This window comes from Lynx canadensis, chromosome A1 (assembly GCF_007474595.2).
Source record: "Lynx canadensis isolate LIC74 chromosome A1, mLynCan4.pri.v2, whole genome shotgun sequence".
NCBI lineage: Eukaryota > Metazoa > Chordata > Mammalia > Carnivora > Felidae > Lynx > Lynx canadensis.
The window spans coordinates 93,861,326-93,882,424 of record NC_044303.2 but is presented as its reverse complement, the minus strand read 5'-3'; the positions used below and the strand labels follow the sequence as shown (position 1 = coordinate 93,882,424).

The 21,099-nt window shown below is 42.4% G+C and overlaps 1 protein-coding gene across 1 annotated transcript in view; it reads left to right on the top strand.

Annotated features, from left to right (window-relative positions):
• PGGT1B (protein geranylgeranyltransferase type I subunit beta) overlaps positions 1–21,099 on the top strand; it is a 72,273-nt gene that overhangs the window by 26,962 nt on the left and 24,212 nt on the right. The window contains exons 4-6 of the mRNA XM_030316777.2: positions 4,054–4,205; positions 6,050–6,182; positions 12,723–12,768. Coding sequence (XP_030172637.1) covers positions 4,054–4,205; positions 6,050–6,182; positions 12,723–12,768 — 331 coding nt within the window. The remainder of the gene's footprint in view (positions 1–4,053; positions 4,206–6,049; positions 6,183–12,722; positions 12,769–21,099) is intronic.

The window sequence follows — 21,099 nt, the reverse complement described above, 5'->3', positions numbered from 1 at the left end:
ATGTTTCTAAAGAATAAAACAAAAAGCTCTTGCCAAGGCAGTGATTGAAGACACGTGAAGAGCAACGAATTTGAGGCAATAGGCAGGTTGTCTTTTGCCTGTTTTTTCATACTCTCTTCCTAATTTTAGAATAAATAGCAGTAATTTGGGAGAAGGCAGCATGTTTTCATAAAGGCACTGGTTCAACTTTCTTCCTCTGCCTTAGGCTGTAGATCACCTTGCCTGTGTCAAGGTCATGTGAATTTGCCAAGATGTGTCTAATCACGTGTGCCCGCTGCTTTTAGCAAGGAATCTAAAAACAAAGAATTCACAAAATCTGTTCCCTTTTTGCTGTGCATGTAATATTTTCCCACTGATGCTGGTCCTCAGGAAGATGGCTGTCCCGTTACTCGTATTGGACAGGCTCTCTGGGTGCCGTGCCATGTGGTCATGACAACTGCTTTATAGTGCCGTACCTTATTCAGACGCTTACCTGCCCTCATTGAAATAAAGCTGGACTTTGATAACATTACTTGTAAAAGACAATCCCCTTCTGTACCCCCTTCTGAAGACAATTTTATTTATTTATTTTTAAATGCTTATTTATTTTTGAGAGAGAAAGAGAAAGCAAGTCGGGGAGGGGCAGAGGGGGAAGGGAGGAGGATCCGAGGTGGGCTCTGCGCTGACAGCATAGAGCCCAGTGCAGGGCTAGAACTCACAGACTGCGAGATCGTGACCTGAGGTGAAGTCCGATGCTCAACCAACTAAGCCACCCAGGCGCCACCCCCAACACGTTTTTTTAAATAACAATAAAATTTAAAAACACAAAAACGGGGCGCCTGGGTGGCGCAGTCGGTTAAGCGCCCAACTTCAGCCAGGTCACGATCTCGCGGTCCGTGAGTTCGAGCCCCGCGTCGGGCTCTGGGCTGATGGCTCAGAGCCTGGAGACTGTTTCCGATTCTGTGTCTCCCTCTCTCTCTGCCCCTCCCCCGTTCATGCTCTGTCTCTCTCTGTCCCAAAAATAAATAAAAAACCTTGAAAAAAAAAAACAAAAACAAACAAACAAAAAAAAACACAAAAACATTTTTGCTTTGGTTTACAGAGTCTCCCGAAACCTCTTTTTGGCTCTAATTCACCTAGACCCCTGGCATCTTCTGGGGGAGGTTGGGTCCCACTCCATGCCACGTTGTGTTCGTCTGAATTTGAGTGGTGGAAGGAGCAGGAGACTCCAGTGGACTCATGTAGGCCCCCCAGGAGCAGTTGGCTCAGAGTCGGCGAGAATCTGAAGAGGCACATGGGATTTCCCGACACAGTACATAAATACAGTAGTGTCAGCAATTTTTCTTCCGAATTCACCAAACCACCCTGTCTGGTAAATGCCCCAGGACCTTCCAGGGCCATAGAGAACTTTTCGGGAAACACTGATGGAGCCTCTCCGCCTACTCTTCTCACTGTTTTCCTTCACAAATTCTGTATTGTCTCTTAAATTATGTGTTGTCCCCAGTACATGCTAAATACCCAGAATTTTCTTTCTCTGCATTGCTTTTACTTTTTCTTCTACCTATGAAGCCGCCTCTCCTTTCCTCTCCTCGCCTCTCCTCTCCTCGCCTCTCCTCTCCTCGTCTCTCCTCTCCTCTCCACCCTCCAAGTTCCTCTTCTGGCACAGACAAGAATCCTTTATTTAAAGCTTTGTGTTACTTTGTCTCCCTCATGACGCTTTTATGTCCTACTTCGTATTGTAATTACTTGATCTGCCCTTAAGGTTAAGCTCCACATTTGATTTGTGTTTGGATTCTCCCTGGTACTTTTAACCTAGTAGGTGTTTAAGTACCAAGAAATGAAATGGGCTGTGGGAGTTGTAAGAAGGCTGTTACAAATGTGGAATAGAATAGCTGGGAGTACCAGAGTTTCAGTTGAAGGGAGGAACTCAGAATGAATTCTAAGTGTTAGCAAGATGAAAATTTGTTTGGCCTGTTTGTGAGACCATATAAGGAATTGTAGACATAAGGCCGGATGGGTAGGGTGGTGTCAGATTATAGAAGGTCTTGAACACTGTGCAAACTTGTTCTGTGAGGAACCACAGAAGGTCAGTGAGCAGAAAAATAATGTGATTTCCTGCCTGGTGGTTCCGGGACCCTAGTTCATGACTCCCAACAAGTACTGGCCCTTTGGGTATCTGCCTTGTGCTTGCATCGTCACCAAGATAACCAGCATCTTTATGACAGTAACTTTATTTAACCCTCACAATAACCCCATGAGGGAGGTACTAATATCCACATTCTAGTAGGAGGAATGAAGCAGGCCAATGAGTAGTATAGCCAAGATTTGATGCATTTCACCGGTTGTAGAAGTTAACATTTATTATAATTTTTTAAAATTTTGTTTTTAATGTTTTTATTTCTGAGAGAAAGAGAGAGAGATAGAGCATCAGTGGGGGAGGGACAGAGAGAGAGGTAGACACAGAATCTGAAGCAGGCTCCGAGCTGTCAGCACAGAGTCCGACTCAGGGCTTGAACTCATGAACCATGAGATCATGACCTGAGCAAAGTCAGAGGTTTAACTGACTGAGCCATCCAGGTGCCCCGAAGTTAACGTTTATTATAGTAGGTGAGGAGTCTGCTTGAACCAGAACCTTGGTACAAGCTTCACTTTAGCTTTCCAGTATGCTGAGCAGTTACTCTAGAATTTGGAGCAATTGTTGATGAACCTAAACCGAGATAGAAGGGAAACCAGTGAGAGAGATGAATTTTAAAATACACTCTTATTCTTTCAAAATTAAAATGTTCTTCATTGTGTGTCAACTACACTTCAATTAAAAAAAAAAGCGCTTAAGACATTCTTAAACTTATATAAATTAGTACATTGTGAAAGCTTACATTTTTCAGGTGAAATATTTTTTTTTTTAGTGACTGATTCATAGGATCAGCTGATTATTTGAAATTAATTGCAAAACTCTGAATGCTTTTTTTTGTTTTTTTTTTAAGTTTATTTATTTATTTTGACAGAGAGCACAAGCTGGAGGGAGGCAGAGAGAGGGAGAGACAGAATCCCAAGCAGCTTCTGCACCATCAGTGCAGAGCCCGACGTGGGGCTCAAACTCACAAACTGTGAGATTGTGACCTGAGCCGAGCTCAAGAGTTGGACACTTAATCATGTGTGCCACCCAGGTCCCCCTAAAACTCTGAATGCTTTGTATATTGTGGGACATCAAGTTACTTGACATAGTAAACACTTCTTTTAAATCCAGATTTTATCAATGCCAGTGCCAGTGCCTAGGGTCTTTACAGGATTTCCTATATGAGTCACATATTTTGTATCTTAAGAGTTCTTTGATAACTGTGGTTACCTTTTGTTGAAACAGTCAGAGTGGTAAAACAAATCCGACACAACGTGGTAATGCTTCCTGGTAAGACTTCTCTGCTCCGCCTCAGCAATTTGCTGGTCTGATAGTCTTCCAGAACACTTTTTTCCAGCAGGATGCGTTGGGCTCTAAATTTTAAAAGTTACACTGTTTTATTTCTAGAGATTTTTTTCAGTTTTGGTAACAGAGCTCTTTGCTTTTTGTTATTCTAAGTGCTAATATGTTTTGAAGACTCATTAAATTGTATATGGGAGCAGAATGAGGTTTTTCAACTGTGTTGTTTTGTAATATTTTTATATGGTGGTCACTATGGTTTTTAATTTGGATTTGTACAGTAAAAGGATTTTTATTTCTTTCATAAATTGTTTCTGTTTGAAAAGCTCTATGCTTTTCTAACTTCTTGAGACTTAAGTTATCAGTGATATGGTTGATGACATTTGAAGTTCAAATAATTTGGTTTATTTGTGTAAAAGCACTACTTCCCTGAAGCTTTAGATTTGCAGGATAAGTTTAAGAATTGTGTAGCCTGCAAAGTATGTGATTATACTTACATTGAGTCATGTAAAATGGAGGTTTGCTTTTTCAATCAGGTGTCAGTACAAATCAGTATAAACATTGCATCTTCCTAGTTCCTGAAACCTTGCGTTAGATTGCTTAATGAAGTAAGTTTTCAGTTTACTAGTTCATTAACATTATGTTTATTTTGAATTTAGAATCCTGGAACAGCTCATCCTTATGATAGTGGCCACATAGCAATGACCTACACTGGCCTTTCGTGCTTAGTTATTCTTGGAGATGACCTAAGCCGAGTAAATAAGGAAGCTTGCTTAGCGGGCTTGAGAGCTCTTCAGCTGGAAGATGGGAGGTATGGGTCACTCTTTGATTTTTTTTTTTCCCTTTTCTTTCTGTCTCTCTTTCTTTCTTGGAAAAATTTTATACAAGTAAAAAATGGGTACAGTACTGTACTAGAACTTTAGGGTTTATCATAAACCCTTATTAGAACCACCTGAAGTTCACTGTATATACATAAAGTTAAATGCCTAATCAAAAAAAGAAAAAAAAGATCCAAGATTTTTTTATGTGAGTAAAGAGAAATCACACTAGCTGAACTCCTTTCTTCCTCTCTCTCTTTAAGTGACACAGTAAATAGATTCATAAATAAGTGGTTGAATGGTTTCATTTGTAAGATGGATTTTAATTTACCTTCTCGGTGAAAAAAATGGATATTTTGAAGTAAGCATACATTTAGTCTGAACTTTTATTACTTAAGACATAGTGATTGGGGGGAGAAAGGGATGAACGCTGAATATTAGATGCTAGTGTAAGTGGTTTCAATGACATTTATAAAAGATAGAAAAAGAACTTAGTGTATTTATTAATATTTGGTGGTTTGTATGGTATATCTAGAGTTTTAAGGGGAAAATTGTTTTCAAATCTAGGAAATGACAAAGCAGTAGTGATCCTGTTTAGCGAAGAGATTTTGTAAACAAATTCCGCTATATTGTTAAGTCAGTGCTCCATCTATTAATAGCTCTATTTTCCTGTCAAGGTTTAAAAACACTGCTCTCGGGGAGCACCTGGGTGGCTCAGTTGGTTAAGCGTCTGACTCTTAGTTTCAGCTCAGGTCGTGATCTCACGTTCGTGAGGCTGAACCCCACATCAGGCTCTGCACTGGCAGCACGGAGGAGCTTGCTAGGGATTCTCTCTCTCTCTCTTTCTGCCCTTCCCCTGCTCGTGCACGCTCTCTCTCTCTCTCTCTCTCTGTCTCTCTCTCTCTCTCTCTCTCTCTCTCTCTCTCTCTCTCTCGACTTAAAAAAAAAAACAAAAAACCTTCCCTCAGGCATGTGGCTGGCTCAGTCAGTGGAGCATGTGACTCTTGACCTCCCAGTTGTGAGTTCAGGCCCCACATTTGGTGTAGAGTTTACTTAAAATCTTGAAACACTGGTGTCATTAACTGAAAGATAAAGGTTATTGTCAAAGCAAATGATGATAAATACAATTAAAGAAAAAAAACCCACCCCTCTCGGTGAGGGGAAGACTAATGTAGACACATAAGATATTTTATCATTAATTGGAAATACTGCAAAACTGAATCTTGACCTCAGTCAGCATATGTGACTGATACCTCCAAGTTTCAGTGTAGTCTTTGATTATTGCCACTGTATCCCTGTTTATAAATAAAGAAATAGATACCAGGCACAGACTGTTACTTCTCTTGAAACTAATGGAATAGGTAAAAATTGAATTACAGCACAATATGATCAGTTAGTGGTTATCTACATATACATTTGGAAGAAATTTCACACATCAAAACTTGGGTTTGGGAATTTCTTACTATTCAGTAGGTCCTGTGTTTTACCTGCTCCATTCCCCCCATTCTCACGCTAGCGTGCCACAACTGTGGTAGGGAGCAAATAAACTTACTCTGAGTGGTAGCATCTGGTAAGGAGTAACTGGTAGTGTGGAAAGCTACCCAGAAATCAGAACTTGGGAGCAGAGGGTGATTTAGAGATCATTTTATATTTTTCGAGTACTAGTTGTATTTGTTGACTTAATACAAGTAGTATATGGTTTTTAAATCTGTATTTAATAATAGGTTTTTCTGTGACAAAAGACATGAAGCCCGTGTTTCTCACCCACCCTGCAAGAAAATAAAAAAAATAAATTCTGCTGCCATGTAATCGTGTGTCATACTGTTATTACTTCCAGTTTCTGCGCAGTCCCTGAAGGCAGTGAAAATGACATGCGATTTGTATACTGTGCTTCCTGCATTTGCTATATGCTCAACAACTGGTCTGGCATGGATATGAAAAAAGCCATCAATTACATTAGAAGAAGTATGGTGAGTTACGTTGATAAATCGACTATTTTAGATCATTCTTGCTGCTATATGGGAGCTGCAGTAAAATGCACGTCTCCTCTTTCTTCCACCAAGAATCTGGAAATCAGGTTAGTAGCATTGCTTTTTAGATACTTTATATAATCAGAACAGCCATATAGAAATAATTGTGAAGGGCAGATTGATTCATTGGCCATTAAAATTTAAATGTAATTTATGTCTGAAGAAACAAATGTCTTTACTAGAAAGAGATCGGTCAGCCCTAGAAGAAAAAAGAAGCAAGATCTCAAAGGCACATGTTTGATAAACTGTCCTCGCAGGGGTCAGTAGAGATCCCTGGCCAAGCATAGTAGAGATTTATGGTGTCTTTGAGGAGACTGTTTCTATATTTGGTGTGAGGTGGGAGTTCCATAAGTCATTTGACTAGCAGAGACCAAATATAACAAGATTGACTGGACTAGCAATAGATTTTTGGATCATTTTTGTTAATACTTTGACGTGTGCTTTTTTTTTCAATCTAAGGTTTATTTTTAAGGAGAATATCAAATGGAAATGTTATTCTTTCACAGTACAATTTAATCTTCTCATTGGCAGTAGTAAGGAAAGCTCAGTCTCAGCCAGAATTATCTTTTGCTTTACTTTTTCGTCTCTTATATGAAACTGGAGACGTAGAAGTGTTGCTTCCCCAGTTTATTACTTCCCCGAATACTGAGTTTTTAGTTTTAAAGATTAGACTATTTTCGGCTGTTAATTCAACTTTCACTTAGTGTTTCAAAATGAAAATTAATTTCTTAGAGGAATGAAATTGTTTTTAATTGAATGTGTGAATGTGGATCAGATTTTATAGAATGTGGATCAGGCATTTTTAAAAGCCTGTGGAGTCCAAAAGAACAGAGCCTGAAAGGAGTTTTAAAAGAAACAGAGATTTATGTGCTGTAGAAGGATAGGTGATGATGTGGTTTGGCATGAACACTAAGGAAATGACCCTGTGTCACTCCTCAGCGTGTTGTCTTTGGGAGTGTAGCATACTGACTTGCCCTGTTACCAGTGATAGTAACTTTTGATCACTCGATTAAGGTGGTGTATGCCGTATTTTTCTCTGTAGAGTTAGAATTTTTCCACCTAGAAGGATTCAGTATCTTGTGGCGAGATGTTTTGGAGACTGTCAAATAATCTGTCCTTCATCAGACTTTATCCAACTATAATAAGATTGTCTGGGCTAACAGGTTCTTTGTCTGCTAGTGTTGGTATGCAATTGATTTTCCAGCTGTGTCATTTCTTCTGTAATTTTCAGTTGAAATTCTGCTTTTAGAAAAAGCTTTCTCTTTACCTCTGTCTATCCATATCACCTTGAACTCCAGATTCTTATTTGATCCAGTGGGCTATTACCTGTTACTATCATTATATATTTTAATGGTCAGATTGTCCCAGATTCAGCCGGTGAGAACCCCTTCAAGCAGATGCTTGTGCCTTTTTTTGTCTCTCCCCCTGTATGCTTTGAGCAGCCCTTTGCTTTCTGCCACAAGATATTCCGGGTTCATCTTTTACTTTCCTAGCCATAGCCCAGGAATCGATCACTTTTTCAAGGAGCCCTGGTTCTTATCAGAGGATGGTGTGTAGAAATGAGGATTTGGGCCCTGGCTATGATCATGGTCCTGGGTAGCATTGCTTCTAGCCCCTCTCTCAGCAAGTCAAGCTAGGAAATGTGTACATGCATGCATCTATACACAAACACACCCTCCCTTACACATACCTCTCTGTTACTTTACATATGTATTAAAAACTGTGAGTCCTGTTGATGCCTCGGATTTTAGTCCAACACCACAGAGTTCCTTTCTGTTTAATATTTATTTATTTTTGAGAGGGTGGGGAGGAAGGGAGGGGCAGAGAGAGGGAGAGAGAGAATCCCAAGCAGGCTCTGTGCTGTCAGTTAGAGCTCAATGCGGGGCTCGACGTCCTGACCCATGAGATCATGACCTGAGCCAAAACCAAGAGTTGGATACTTAGCCTACTGAGCCACCCAGGCGCCCTCCACAGAGTTCCTTTTTAATCATCCTCCTTTTTTTGTTTTTTTGTAACTCCCTTCTCTGATGGTGACCAACCTGGTTACCGTTATCCAGAATACATTGTCTCTTTGTTTTGAACCTGAGGGTATGTAAATCAAAATGCCATATTTAAGAAATACTTGAGGGGCGCCTGGGTGGCGCAGTCGGTTGAGCGTCCGACTTCAGCCGGGTCACGGTCTCGCGGTCCGTGAGTTCGAGCCCCGCGTCGGGCTCCGGGCTGATGGCCCGGAGCCTGGAGCCTGTTTCCGATTCTGTGTCTCCCTCTCTCTCTGCCCCTCCCCCGTTCATGCTCTGTCTCTCTCTGTCCCAAAAATGGATAAACGTTGAAAAAAAAAAATTAAAGAAATACTTGAGTTACTTCTTTTATTCCCCCCTTTACTATGGTTATGTTATTTTTTTTTAATATAGTTGAGTTTGTTTCTGTTTGGGTTCCATTTTAGAGTTTGCCCCAATTTTGTTGATTTTTTTAAAAACTTAATATTTGGGGGCACCTGGGTGGCTCAGTCAGTTAAGTATCCGACTTTGGCTCAGGTCATGATCTCATGGTTCGTGGGTTCAAGCCCCATGTCGGGCTCTGTGCTGACTGCTCAGAGCCTGCAGCATGCTTCAGATTCTGTCTCTGGCTCTCTCTGCCCCTCCCTTGCTTGTGCTCTGTCTCTAAAATAAATATTAAAAAAAATTTTTTTAAACTTACTTAATATTTGAAATACTGACTTGGTTCTGAAAGTGAGAGCTGTACAAAAAGAGATGTTCCAAGATGTGTAGCTCCCTGTCTCCTGTCCCTTTTGTCTTTGCTCCCTTCCTAACTCCCCCTTTCCTAACATTTGTTTTTACCACCACTCTGTAGGGAACCAATCTCATTAGTGTTTGGTTTGGCCTTCCTGTATTTCTTCTTGATGAGCAGATATGTACATTTTTTTAAAAGTTTATTTATTTATTTTGAGAACGAGGGAGAGCATGGGGGGGAGGGGGAGAGAAAGAGAGGAGAGAGAGAATCCCAAGCAGGCTCCATACTGTCAGCACAGAGTCCAGTATGGGGCTTGAACTCAGGGACCGTGAGAGCACGACCTGAGCCAAAATCAAGAGTCGAATGCTTAACTGACTAAGCCACGCAGGCACCCCCAGATGTGTACGTTTTTATTGTTCATTCTTATCAAAAAAACTAAGATACTTAGTTTTGTACTATTCCATTCCATAAATGACTTTTTTGAATTCTTCCATAGGTGGAGTACATATTTTCCGAATGTAAACAGTGTTGAAACTAATAACCATCTTCATATGCATTTATGTGTTGGAGACAGATTTTCAGAATGAATTCCTAATAGTGCGGTTTTTTGATCTAAAGGAAAATACATATTTAGTTTTATCAGATATTGCCATTTTCTCTCCAAAAAAGGGGTGGACCAGTTTATATTCCCAGCACTGTAGGAGAGTGCCTTTTCCACACTGCCTCTCAGTGGAATGAGTTGTCGTCCTCTTTAATTTTTATCCGTCTTGTGTGGGTGAGAAATGCTCTCTCGGTGTATTTTAATTTGCATTTCGAGTGAGCTTGACCTTTTTCTGCACTCCCAGGACTCTACAGAAGCAGGCCACAGGCCACATTTAGCCTGTAGCCCATAGTTAGCTAACCCCAAGTTCCAGTCCGTTTTTTGCTTTGTTCTCTAGGTACTCCAATTTTGTGTATGTTCTTTCTTCTTTGCTTGTCTTTCATTTCAGTCATTTTCTCTCTGACCTTTTTGACTTCTGTATCCCAGTTTTAGTCTCTTGGCTGTTTTCTGCCTTTTCTTCAGTGTCCCTTATTGTCTTTTCTTTTGAGACTACTATTCCTTGGTCTTATTATTCCTTATTTTCTTCTGTTTCTTCCCTGCAGTCATTGAACTTCATTTCTTCCTACTGTTTGTCCTTTCTGTTCTTAATTTTCAGTTTCATTTTCATACCCCCAGCTGCTTGCTTGATAGTAAGCACCTGAGTTTGGGGTGCTGTATTACAATTTTCTTCTGTTTTATGGCCATTTTGGGGAAATGGGGGCAGATTTGCATACACCGAGATGTTTTCATTCATTTGCTGTGTTTTCTTTCCAGAGTTACTTCATAAAGATTTGTCTGTTTAGTCATTTCATGGATATTCTTTTTCTTACACAGGCCCCTATTTGAGTGTACTCTTGGGGTGCCTGAGTGGTTCAGTTGGTAAAGTTTCCAACTCGGTTTGGGCTCAGGTCATGAACTCACAGTTGGGTGAGATTGAGCCCCACACCGGGCTCTGTGCTGACAGTGCCGAGCCTGCTTGGAATTTCTTTCTCCCTCTCTCTCTACCCCTTGCTGGCTCTCTCGCTTGCTCGCTCTCTCTCTCTCTCTCTCTCTCTCTCTCTCAAAAAATAAATATTTTTAAAAAACCCAGAGTGCACTCTTTTCAATCAACCAAGTGTGACTTCTTTCATGAGTTTTTGTGGAGTTTGATTTTGTGGTTGTTTTGTGTTTGTGTTTTTCATGCTGGGGAAAGTGTTGTGTGTTCATGATTTTCTGGTAGGAGAGAGGTTGTTTCTCTTGTTTCTCAGGGTCTCTTAATGTTGCTCCTTTGAGCATCCTTTGTTACCTGATCTGCAGAGGGCCTGTCTCCCTTCCTTGTTAACTTGATTTACCAAAGTCATGCCCTGTGAGTGCTGTAGACTCTGAGGTCCTTTCCAGCAGTCAGGGCTCTGTTCTGCCAGAACTTAAGCCGTCCAGGCAGCGCTCGCTTTGCATGGTGGAGCCAGACTGTGACAGAGACTGTCACTGTCACTTCAGCTGAAGTGAGGACAGTGATCTGAGTCATGGGGGGCAGGAAGGAATCAGCACTGCTCTGTGACCCGTACCAACTTGTTGCCACAATGTCAAACTCTCTAGCAGTTACAGATGTACAGAGAATTTTTTTAAGTGGTGAAACCAGTTTTAGTACATTGTAATTTAAAACATTAGAAACAGTGAGAGTTAAAGTGTTTGGGGAAAAAAAAGTATATGTATAGAGGGAGAGAGGAGGGAGAGGGAGTAGTTTGAACGGTGTTTGCCTTGGTTTTGTTGTGTAACTTACGATACGGGTTAAACATCTTTTCTGTCATGGTAAATGATTGGACTCCTTCCTAGGTTTGTAGCAGCATCCAACCTTTTATCCTTTGTGGTGTCATTGTTGTGAAATAACTTGAAGGATTCCTTTCCTGTGAAGTTTTTTGCCAGCATCCCTTCTCTAGAATGTCTCCATCCTTGTCATCATGGCCATTGTCCCCACTTAGATGCTCTGCCTTCACTTACTCTTCTGACGTCGTATCTGGTCTCAGACAGTGGTGCTGTCCATATTCTTATGATCAGCTATTTCTAAACTCCGTGTTTGATCTCATTTTCACTTCTAGTGGTACTGCTTTTCGTTTCTTTACTGCACTTTTATCTTTGGTGGCCAGTCTATTCTTCTGGTTCTGTTTTTGGAAAACGTCATGTGGGTTTATTACTAAGACAAAGAGACAACACACCCCTACGCTTTGCTGTCCGTGCATGAACTGAATAATAAGCGCAGTGACCCGTGACTAACAGACTTTGAAAAAGAGGACTGGATTGGTTACTGATTGTGATGCACATCTGTTATTCACGTAGCGATTTGTGAGCTGAGGTGCTAGCATCAAGTTTGTACGCCACGCAGTTGCCCACAGTTAATACACCGTGGGGACTGACATTTGAATCCGTATCGTGTTGTTTAAGTTATGGTACCCAGACTTCGTAATATCAGATCTGCACAAAGCAAAGACTGCCTGTCCTTCGCCAGCCTAGGGTGGACCTTCTCCTTTTGGCAGTAATTTTAGATGAGTCTCAGGCCTCCCATTGGCTCCCTGCCACTCCCTTCCTCACGATTTTCCGTACACTTCCCTCACTCTCTGCAGAAAGGTGGCGGGATGTGAGAGGCAGCTTGCTGGGATTTGACGTTTCTTTTTCTACAGGCAGGTAATTTATAGCTTCGTGTGTCTTCCAGCTTCTCTAAGGTTTCAGTTTTATATAGTTGCATTGTTGTTCTGTTTTGATTTTGCAGGATGTGTGGGGAGATCCAAAGGTAGGCAGGCACTGTGATCCTTGGCTGCCCAAAAGTCTCAAAATAGACTTGTTTCATGTTTATAATATTTTATGAGTATAGAGTCTCCATTTTCCTTAAACTTGTATATTCTTGCAATAGGAAAAGAGTAAGGCTTGGGTCTTTTTATTGGTAGAAATCAGATCTATAGATGCTGTCTGAACAATCTATCTCAGAATGTGCAAACTGTATGCGTTTAGTGATTTCACTTGGTGGATAAGATAAGATCAGGTACTTGAAAATGCTCGAACTACCCCTTTGTAGGAAAGAGTGAGTATTTTAGAAGATATAAGGGAGAAATAAAAGTGGATCAAGAAACAAAAAATTAGCATGAGGACTTATTTTTTATCCTTTCCCTATTAAACTGAACGATGTTTTTCTTTTTCAGTCCTATGACAATGGGCTGGCACAGGGAGCTGGACTTGAATCTCATGGTAAGACATCTTAACATAAATGAACGTGTAGTTTCTTTTGTCCCTTTAAATAACATCATAGTGTCTTCGACATGGAGGCCCCCAGAAGTTTGTGTCAGCCTGTGGCACGGCCTGGCTGTCTTCTTTCCTACTCCTTTCTTTTGACAACTTGTGCCAGTTTGAACCGCTCCTTGGTCAGTAATCAGAGATTATTCAGATGGGATATTCATACTTTTCTAGTAATGTTTTCTATTTACCTATTTGAGTGTTAGCTGCATGAAAGTATCCTGGGGTGATTTCTCAAGCTAGCACTAGAAAACACCAAGTTTTCTTGTTTGGCATAACGCTAAAGGGCTCGATGCAGAATTGTTAGGCATGAATTTGTGAAGAAAGGAACATTTTTAATCTAATAGTCTTTAGTCATAGTCAGAAAACGTTTTGCTGCATAGAGTATGTGCATTGATACAATTTCTCCTTTCCCCATTTTCCCCACTTTGGGCGGAACCAGAATACAGGGAGATAATGCACTTCATTTGTCAGCACATCAGTAGCCTGATGTCTTTCAAATTGACTATTCGCATGTAGGAGTAAATAAACTGCCATGCTCTTTAAATTTCTTTTTTTTAAAAGATTTATTTTTGGGTAATCTCTACCCCCAAGTGTGGGGCTCGAACTCACAACCCCGAGATCAAAGTTGCACACTCCACTATGGGAGCAGCCAGGCGCCCCAGCCATGCTTTTTTTTTTAAAAAAAAGAGAGAGCCTAGGGGCGCCTGGGTGGCTCAGTTGGTTGAGCATCCGACTTCGACTCAGGTCATGATCTCGCACTTCGTGGGTTCGGGCCCCGCGTCAGGTTCTGTGCTGACAACTCGGAGCCTGGAGCCTGCCTCGGATTTTGTGCCTCCCTCTCTCTCTGCCCCAACCCACTCGCACTCTGTCTCTGTCTCTCTCAAAAATAAATAAACATGGGGAAAAAAAAAAGAGAGAGAGAGAGAGAGAGAGAGCCTAGATCAAGGAGGCTCTCTGAGTGAACTCCTTAGGTTTCCTCTTTATTACAGCAACCTGTCTGTGCCTGCAGCATGGCAGAGCAGTGAGAATGGGTCTCAGCCCCGGTACCCACAATGGGTCCTGGCTCCTCAGTCTCTCTGACAGACTGGAAATAATTGGATCTTTCTTTAACGTTAAGATTGTTGTTAGGATTCTGAGAGATAAGGGGGAAAGTGGTTTGTAAACTATAAAACACGTTTTATAAAAGGACACTTTTTACATACACTCTCTGGCCCCGTATCGTTGGATTTCCCCGGTGACCTTGTCCTCTCAGGTCTCTCCTCCCTGTCACGCATCTTCACTCCCTCCTTCGATGTAGGTATTTGTAAAGTGTGTATCGCTAAGGGGTATGTAGCGGACTGTGTCAGCGTTTCCTCTGAAGCCATCCTGTAGTTGGGACGCCATGATTCCATGTGTGCCTGAGTCTGTGTGAGATCGGGGCTGCGGCAAGCCGCCATAGTCTTTCTGTCACTGGTCACCACCACTTGGTGAGGAGGGATGTGTACCCGTACTTGTGCAAAGGGGAAGTCTGGTGTCTGCGAATTTCCCAGAAGAGAAGGTCTCGTCCTCGCTGTTGTAGAGGGTGTTAACGGGCACTCTGGCTGAGGGGAGACGTTACCAGTAGGGGAGACTGTGGAACAGACGCTGTTGTTCCCGGGCAATTGGGATTGCATTCGCCGGGACAGGAAACCGAGGGCCGCTCAGACATGATACTCTTTGACAGATCCTGTCAGGAAAAAATCTTGCCGAGTCACGCTAGGCGTGATTTTAAGTCTGTGTGACTTGAATAGGATTACACCCATCAAGATCATCAGTCATGGACCGTGGTTCCAGCCAGAAAGCTTACATCTTTCTTTTCTCTCTAAAGTTCTGGGTTGGAGACCCAAAGCCCTGGAGGAGGGCGTCCCACTCAGAGTGCCACAGTGTGTTGGTGTCCTGTGAGTGGGCTCCAGGTATGCCGGGATGCTGCTCCCTCCACCTTTGGGACAGCTGAGCAGAGCTGTGTGTCTGGAATCTCCAGCAGATGGCCTTTGGCCAGGAGCCCCTCTTAGGGCACCACAGTGAGCCTACAACAGTGTGTCTACATAGTGCACCTACACAGTGTGTCTACGCAGTGAGCCTACCACATTGTGTCTACGCGGTGTGTCTACGCGGTGCGCCTACACCATGTGTCTATACAGTGTGCCCACACGGTCTACCACAGTGAGTTTACACAGTGCATCTACACAGTGTGTCTAAACAGTGAGACTACACCGTGTCTATGCAGTGCACCTGCAGTCTACCATAATGCGTCTACAATGTGTCTGCACAGTGTGTCTATGCAGTGAACCTACACAGTGTGCCTACATAGTCCACCACCGTGCGTCTACACAGTGTGTCTACCACAGTGATCCTATACAATGAGCCTGTATAGTGAGCCTACACAGCGCGCCTACACAGGTCAGGTATTACCGTGTTCTTGGTGTGCTGTGAGGTCAGATGGTGGCTGTGGCTTTCCTTCCCTGCTTTCTGTTCCTTCTCTGCACTGCAAAAACTCTTCCTCAGAAGTCAGCCTACAGTTTGGCCGCCCTTCTCGTCTTTATCTTCTCCCTTCTTCTTTCTGTTAATCTTTTTAGACTAGCAGTCCAAATACACTATTCACCTTTCTACACGAGTGGCTTGTTCTTCAACCTTCTGTGTAAGCCTTCAGCAACTTTGGAAGTTTCTCATTTAAAGTCTTGACTGGTTGACATTTCAAACCGTTGTCGCCTTCTCACTCCTCACCTTGTTTGTTGAAGCCCTGGGAGCTGTCAGCCTCTCCCCTCCTTTCTGGAAGCATACGCTCCAAGTGCCTGGCTTCCTCACAGGCTGTCTCTGGCTCCTTCACTGTGTTTGTGTCTTCCTCTCTCACCCGTACCTTGACCCACCTTTCTTCTTCCCTTTGAGCCATTCATCTTTCTGAATCTCCAGGTTGTTCTTTCTTGTACTTGCTGTTCTGTGTTCTCCACCCTCACCTCGAGCTTACATTTGGCTTTGTTTCATATCCCTCAAGTCTTGGCTCAGATGACTTGCTTTTAATGATCATTTTTGAGATTGCAAATCACCCACATCGCATACACATGCTCTGCTCCCTATCTCCTTGTCTGTTTTTCTGTGAATTATATTTTATCAGTTTGTTCATTGTCTCTCTGTCCCCACCTGAGAACAGAGATCTTTGCCTTTTTTAGTCACTCCTTATCCCCCACATGTATAAGTGTGGCACACACTTGGATGAACTAATGGTTGGTTCTTTATTAATCATCCCTGTGCTACGGCTCCCAGCACTCTCTCCAGATCTGTACTGTTGCTTCAGACGTACAAGCGCCCTTCCACCTGCCTGCCGGGCACCTCTCCCTTCAGAGCACTTCATCTCAAGTTGCACACTTTTGAAACCATCGTTTTCTTCTTTCACCCAAGCGTGTGTTTGCTATTCAGGAATGCAGAACGGCTACTACCAGATCTGCTGGTTTTTCTGTCCGTATAAGCCAGATATCCAGAATTTGGGACATATGGTCTCATGTTCTATTTTATTTTGCTGTTCTGTTTTTTTTATTTGCATTTATACCAGTTTTCCCCCATAGTTTATAATCCTTGATCTACAGAGTGGAAGGACAGGAAGTTATTATTGAGCAGCTGCTCTGTGCCAGCTACCATTTAGTCTCTTTAATCCTCACACCAGCTGTCTGAGAGTGGGAATCTTTGTATGCGATCAGAGAAGCAAAACCACCATGAGTAGTAGAGAATAGGGATTTATTGTAGGAATAAGGTTACACACAGTTTTGGAAGAGGATGGAGAAGTAAGGCCTAAAAGGGGAAGTTGATTCGTCGGAGAAAAGTCACTGACAAGCCCTCGTGAAGCCCTGGCCCAGGTGGACCATGAGACCTGGCTGGAGAATCTGGAAAGCCACATGGAGCTGCCCGAACAGGACTGTGGTAGTGGACTCCGGTGGGGGCTGCTGCTCCGGCATCTGGCTATGGGCCTTGGGTCCCCAGGGCAGGGAGTAAAGCGGACTCACATTCTGAATATTTGGGGGATGGGGGGGGGGAGGCAGGGGCGGGGGACCGAGTTGAAACCTCCTAGCACCTCTGCCTTTGTCCCCCGCCTCCCTGAACCCCCAGCCAGGATAGTGGCTGCTGCTTCTCTTCCTTCTCACACATCTTACCCAGATTTCTCAGACTCCAGACTGGATAGGGAAGGGGATTCTGGGAAGCAGAATCCTGGCGTAGCCAAGTTGACATGATACCAAACCACCGCAGTAGCCATTGTCATTTTACTGAGTGTGACTTAACCTAGTAGGCTCATGTATCTGGTACGTGTCAGCCCGATGAAACCCTGTGCTTGCTCTGCAGTCTTTCTTTTTCTTTTTCTTTTTCTTTTTCTTTTTCTTTTTCTTTTTCTTTTTCTTTTTCTTTTTCTTTCTTTCCCTTTCTTTCTTTCTTTCTTTTTTTCTTTTCTTTTCTTTTTTTCTTTTCTTTTCTCTTTTCCTTTCCTTTCCTTTCCTTTCTTTCTTTTCTTTCTTTCATCTTTCTTTCTTTCTTTCTTTCTTTCTTTCTTTCTTTCTTTCTTTCTTTCTGTTTTTTAATTTATTTTGATAGAGCACAAACGGGAGGGTCAGAGAGTCAGGGAGAGAGAGAATCTCAAGCAGGCTCCACACTGTCAGCGCAGAGTCTGATGTGGGGCTTGATCCCATCAATCTGGAGACCATGAGCTGAGCCGAAATCAGGAGTCCCAAGAGTTCGCTGCCCAACCGACTGAGTCACCCAGGTGCTTCTCAGCAGTGACTTTGTGCCCTCATTTTATTTATTTATTTATTTATTTTTTAAATTTATTTATTTTGGGGACAGAGAGAGAGCATGAACGGGGGAGGGGCAGAGAGAGAGGGAGACACAGAATCGGAAACAGGCTCCAGGCTCTGAGCCATCAGCCCAGAGCCTGACGCGGGGCTCGAACTCACGGACGGCGAGATCGTGACCTGGCTGAAGTCGGACGCTTAACCGACTGCGCCACCCAGGCGCCCCTGTGCCCTCATTTTAGTTCTCCATGCCCCTTTCCAGCCTAGCTTTGTAGACCGCTCGTGAGTGACCCCTGCCGTGCATTCCAGGCTGCAGAGAACACATATTCCCCAAATGTCCTCACATGCCCTTTCACCTCCGGGCTTGGCGAATACTGTCCGTCGTTTGCCTGAAGTGTTTTCCTCCACCTGCTGCTCCTCTTTTCCCTTCCCCTGAAACCTCCAGAGTTTTGCCTGTCTTCCTGTGCCTTGTTCCATTCCCTGTGTAAGGCTGTCCGTGGTATCTCATCGCCCAGCCCCGAGCAGCTGCTCCCTTTTCTGTGTTCCTTGTAACACCTGGCTCATACCATTTTCGCATGTGCCTTGTCTTCTGTGCCAGATGTCTCATTCGTGTCTGACTCCGCTTGCCCTTGTACGTTGTGGTTGTCCAGTAAGTATTTGAATTGGTTGTGCTTCGTCCCTCTCTGCGTCCTGAAGCTGGGGAGGCTGAGTCTGGGCTGCATACCTGTGCCATGGTTCATCTGCTTTTCTCCCGCTGCTGCGAGAGCCCGTTCGTCCTGCAGACAACACAGGCACATGATATCCTTCTAGGCTGTGACCATCAGATATGACGATCCCTTCTTATCCTAGTGAGTGAGTGGCTTACGCGCTAGTACAGTTGTAGGGTAAAATGCTCTTGTGTCTGGAAGAATTGGGTTTTCCTGCTTTGCTAGGATTAAAGCTGTTTTTTCTCTCAGGATTCATAATATAAAAGTAATAGGTCAGATAAGTTAATGTGATTCCGTGAGTCTTCCAGAACATCTCTACTCCTTAATCCAAAAGAGAAATACTCAACTTTTGGGCCTAATTTCACCTAAGCATTCAGTTCCCTTGAGTTTTCCTCACTTTACCTTTTCCAGGTGTTTAAGTATAAAATGGTATAGTTACTGTTATTTATGTACCATTTTATTCCTAGCTGTGTGATTGTTAACCATCTTAAATTATGTATTTCAGAGTACGTGGATTCCTTCAGATAATTTGGTACATGCAAATAAATACTAAGAGAATGCTTAAAATTGGGTTTTAACACCTTATGGGAGCATTTAGTTAACTTACACCTGTTAAGCTGTAGGTAAGTCCTAGCATCCAGGACTAGAGTCAGGAATACCTCCTTCAACCTGCCCCTGGGAGAACTGAGGTAGATTGTTAGAGAGACCCGACCTCGGTGGTCCCTTCCATCTGTGATGTCTTGTGACTGCGGCATTCTGCACATGGTAACTATCCATGTGGCTGAAGTGTCGCGCTTCAGGTGGCAAACTCAGCGGTTTTGATTTCTCTTTGTGTGTGTGTTAATATCTCTTGCCATAATAGCCTTTGGTAAAGAAGGGTATTTTACCAAGGTATAATGAACATAACTTAACCTTTTCTTGAATTCAGATAATTATTATGAAAAGCAATTTTGTGTTATACTTTAACGATGTAATATTCTTGAAATTTTTTTGAAGCTTGTAGGGTCATTGACATAACCTTATTTAGCTCTTTAGGGGCTAAATAAATAATAATTATTATATAAACAAATATATGAATATATAGAATATATAAATAAATATATAAGTAATTTAGGAAATTATGTCAAAGAGTTGACTATTTCTCTTCTGGACTAAGGAGTAGAAATATTTTGGAAGACTCATGGAATCATATTAGCTTTTCTGGCCTATTACTTTTATATCATGAATCCTGAGAGAAAAAAGAGTTTCTGGGGCATCTGGGTAGCTCATTTGGTTAAGTGTCTGACTCTTGGTTTCCGCTCAGGTCATGATCTCACAATTTATGGGTTTGAGCCCTGTGTCAGGCTCTGTGCTGACAGCACAGAGCCTGCGTGGGATTCTGTCTCTCTGTCTCTCTCCCTCCTTCTTTCTCTCGTCCCCCCCAAAATAAATAAATAAACTTAAAAAAAAATAGGAGTTCCTGTGCCTACTTTTTTATGGTGTTTCTTAATTGACTTACTGAGATGTTATCTGGCTTTTCTTGCTGTGTTTATATCTGCCTCTAATACTCTTCTAACATAATACTTTTAATCCAGGTTTTAGAAATACTTTTTTAGAATTTTGTGTAAAACAAGAACCTCTCAGGGGTAAATGTTGGTAAATGAATTTTAGCTTAAAGCATAGACTTTGCAGTAAGTGTTTTTGGCTACTCAGAGCTCAGACTTACTTAAGAAACTATCATTGTGCAAAACTGGTGATTGGGCAAAAAGTAAAGAGTATTTTTACTTTGAATTGTGCCAGTTTGCTTTTAAAGAATCCTAACAAGTAATTTGGAGAGTAACAGTTAAGTGCCTCTTTTTACTTTTGGTAGTTTTTTGTCTTGTTTTCTTTTGACTTTGTTTTTTTTTTTTTTTTTTTTTTGTTTTTTTTTTTTTTTTTTTCTTGAAATTTATTGACAAATTGGTTTCCATTCAACACCCAGTGCTCATCCCAAAGGTGCCCTCCTCAATACCCATCACCCACCCTCCCCTCCCTCCCACCCCCCATCAACCCTCAGTTTGTTCTCAGTTTTTAACAGTCTCTTATGCTTTGGCTCTCTCCCACTCTAACCTCTTTTTTTTTTTTTTTTTCCTTCCCCTCCCCCATGGGTTCCTGTTAAGTTTCTCAGGATCCACATAAGAGTGAAACCATATGGTATCTGTCTTTCTCTGTATGGCTTATTTCACTTAGCATTACACTCTCCAGTTCCATCCACGTTGCTACAAAGGGCCATATTTCACTTTTTCTCATTGCCACATAGTACTCCATTGTGTATATATACCACAATTTCTTTATCCATTCATCAGTTGATGGACATTTAGGCTCTTTCCATCATTTGGCTATTGTTGAGAGTGCTGCTATGAACATTGGGGTACAAGTGCCCCTATGCATCAGTACTCCTGTATCCCTTGGATAAATTCCTAGCAGTGCTATTGCTGGGTCATAGGGTAGGTCTGTTTTTAATTTTCTGAGGAACCTCCACACTGCTTTCCAGAGCGGCTGCACCAGTTTGCATTCCCACCAACAGTGCAAGAGGGTTCCCGTTTCTCCACATCCTCTCCAGCATCTATAGTCTCCTGATTTGTTCATTTTGGCCACTCTGACTGGCGTGAGGTGATACCTGAGTGTGGTTTTGATTTGTATTTCCCTGATAAGGAGCGACGTTGAGCATCTTTTCATGTGCCTGTTGGCCATCTGGATGTCTTCTTCAGAGAAGTGTCTATTCATGTTTTCTGCCCATTTCTTCACTGGGTTATTTGTTTTTCAGG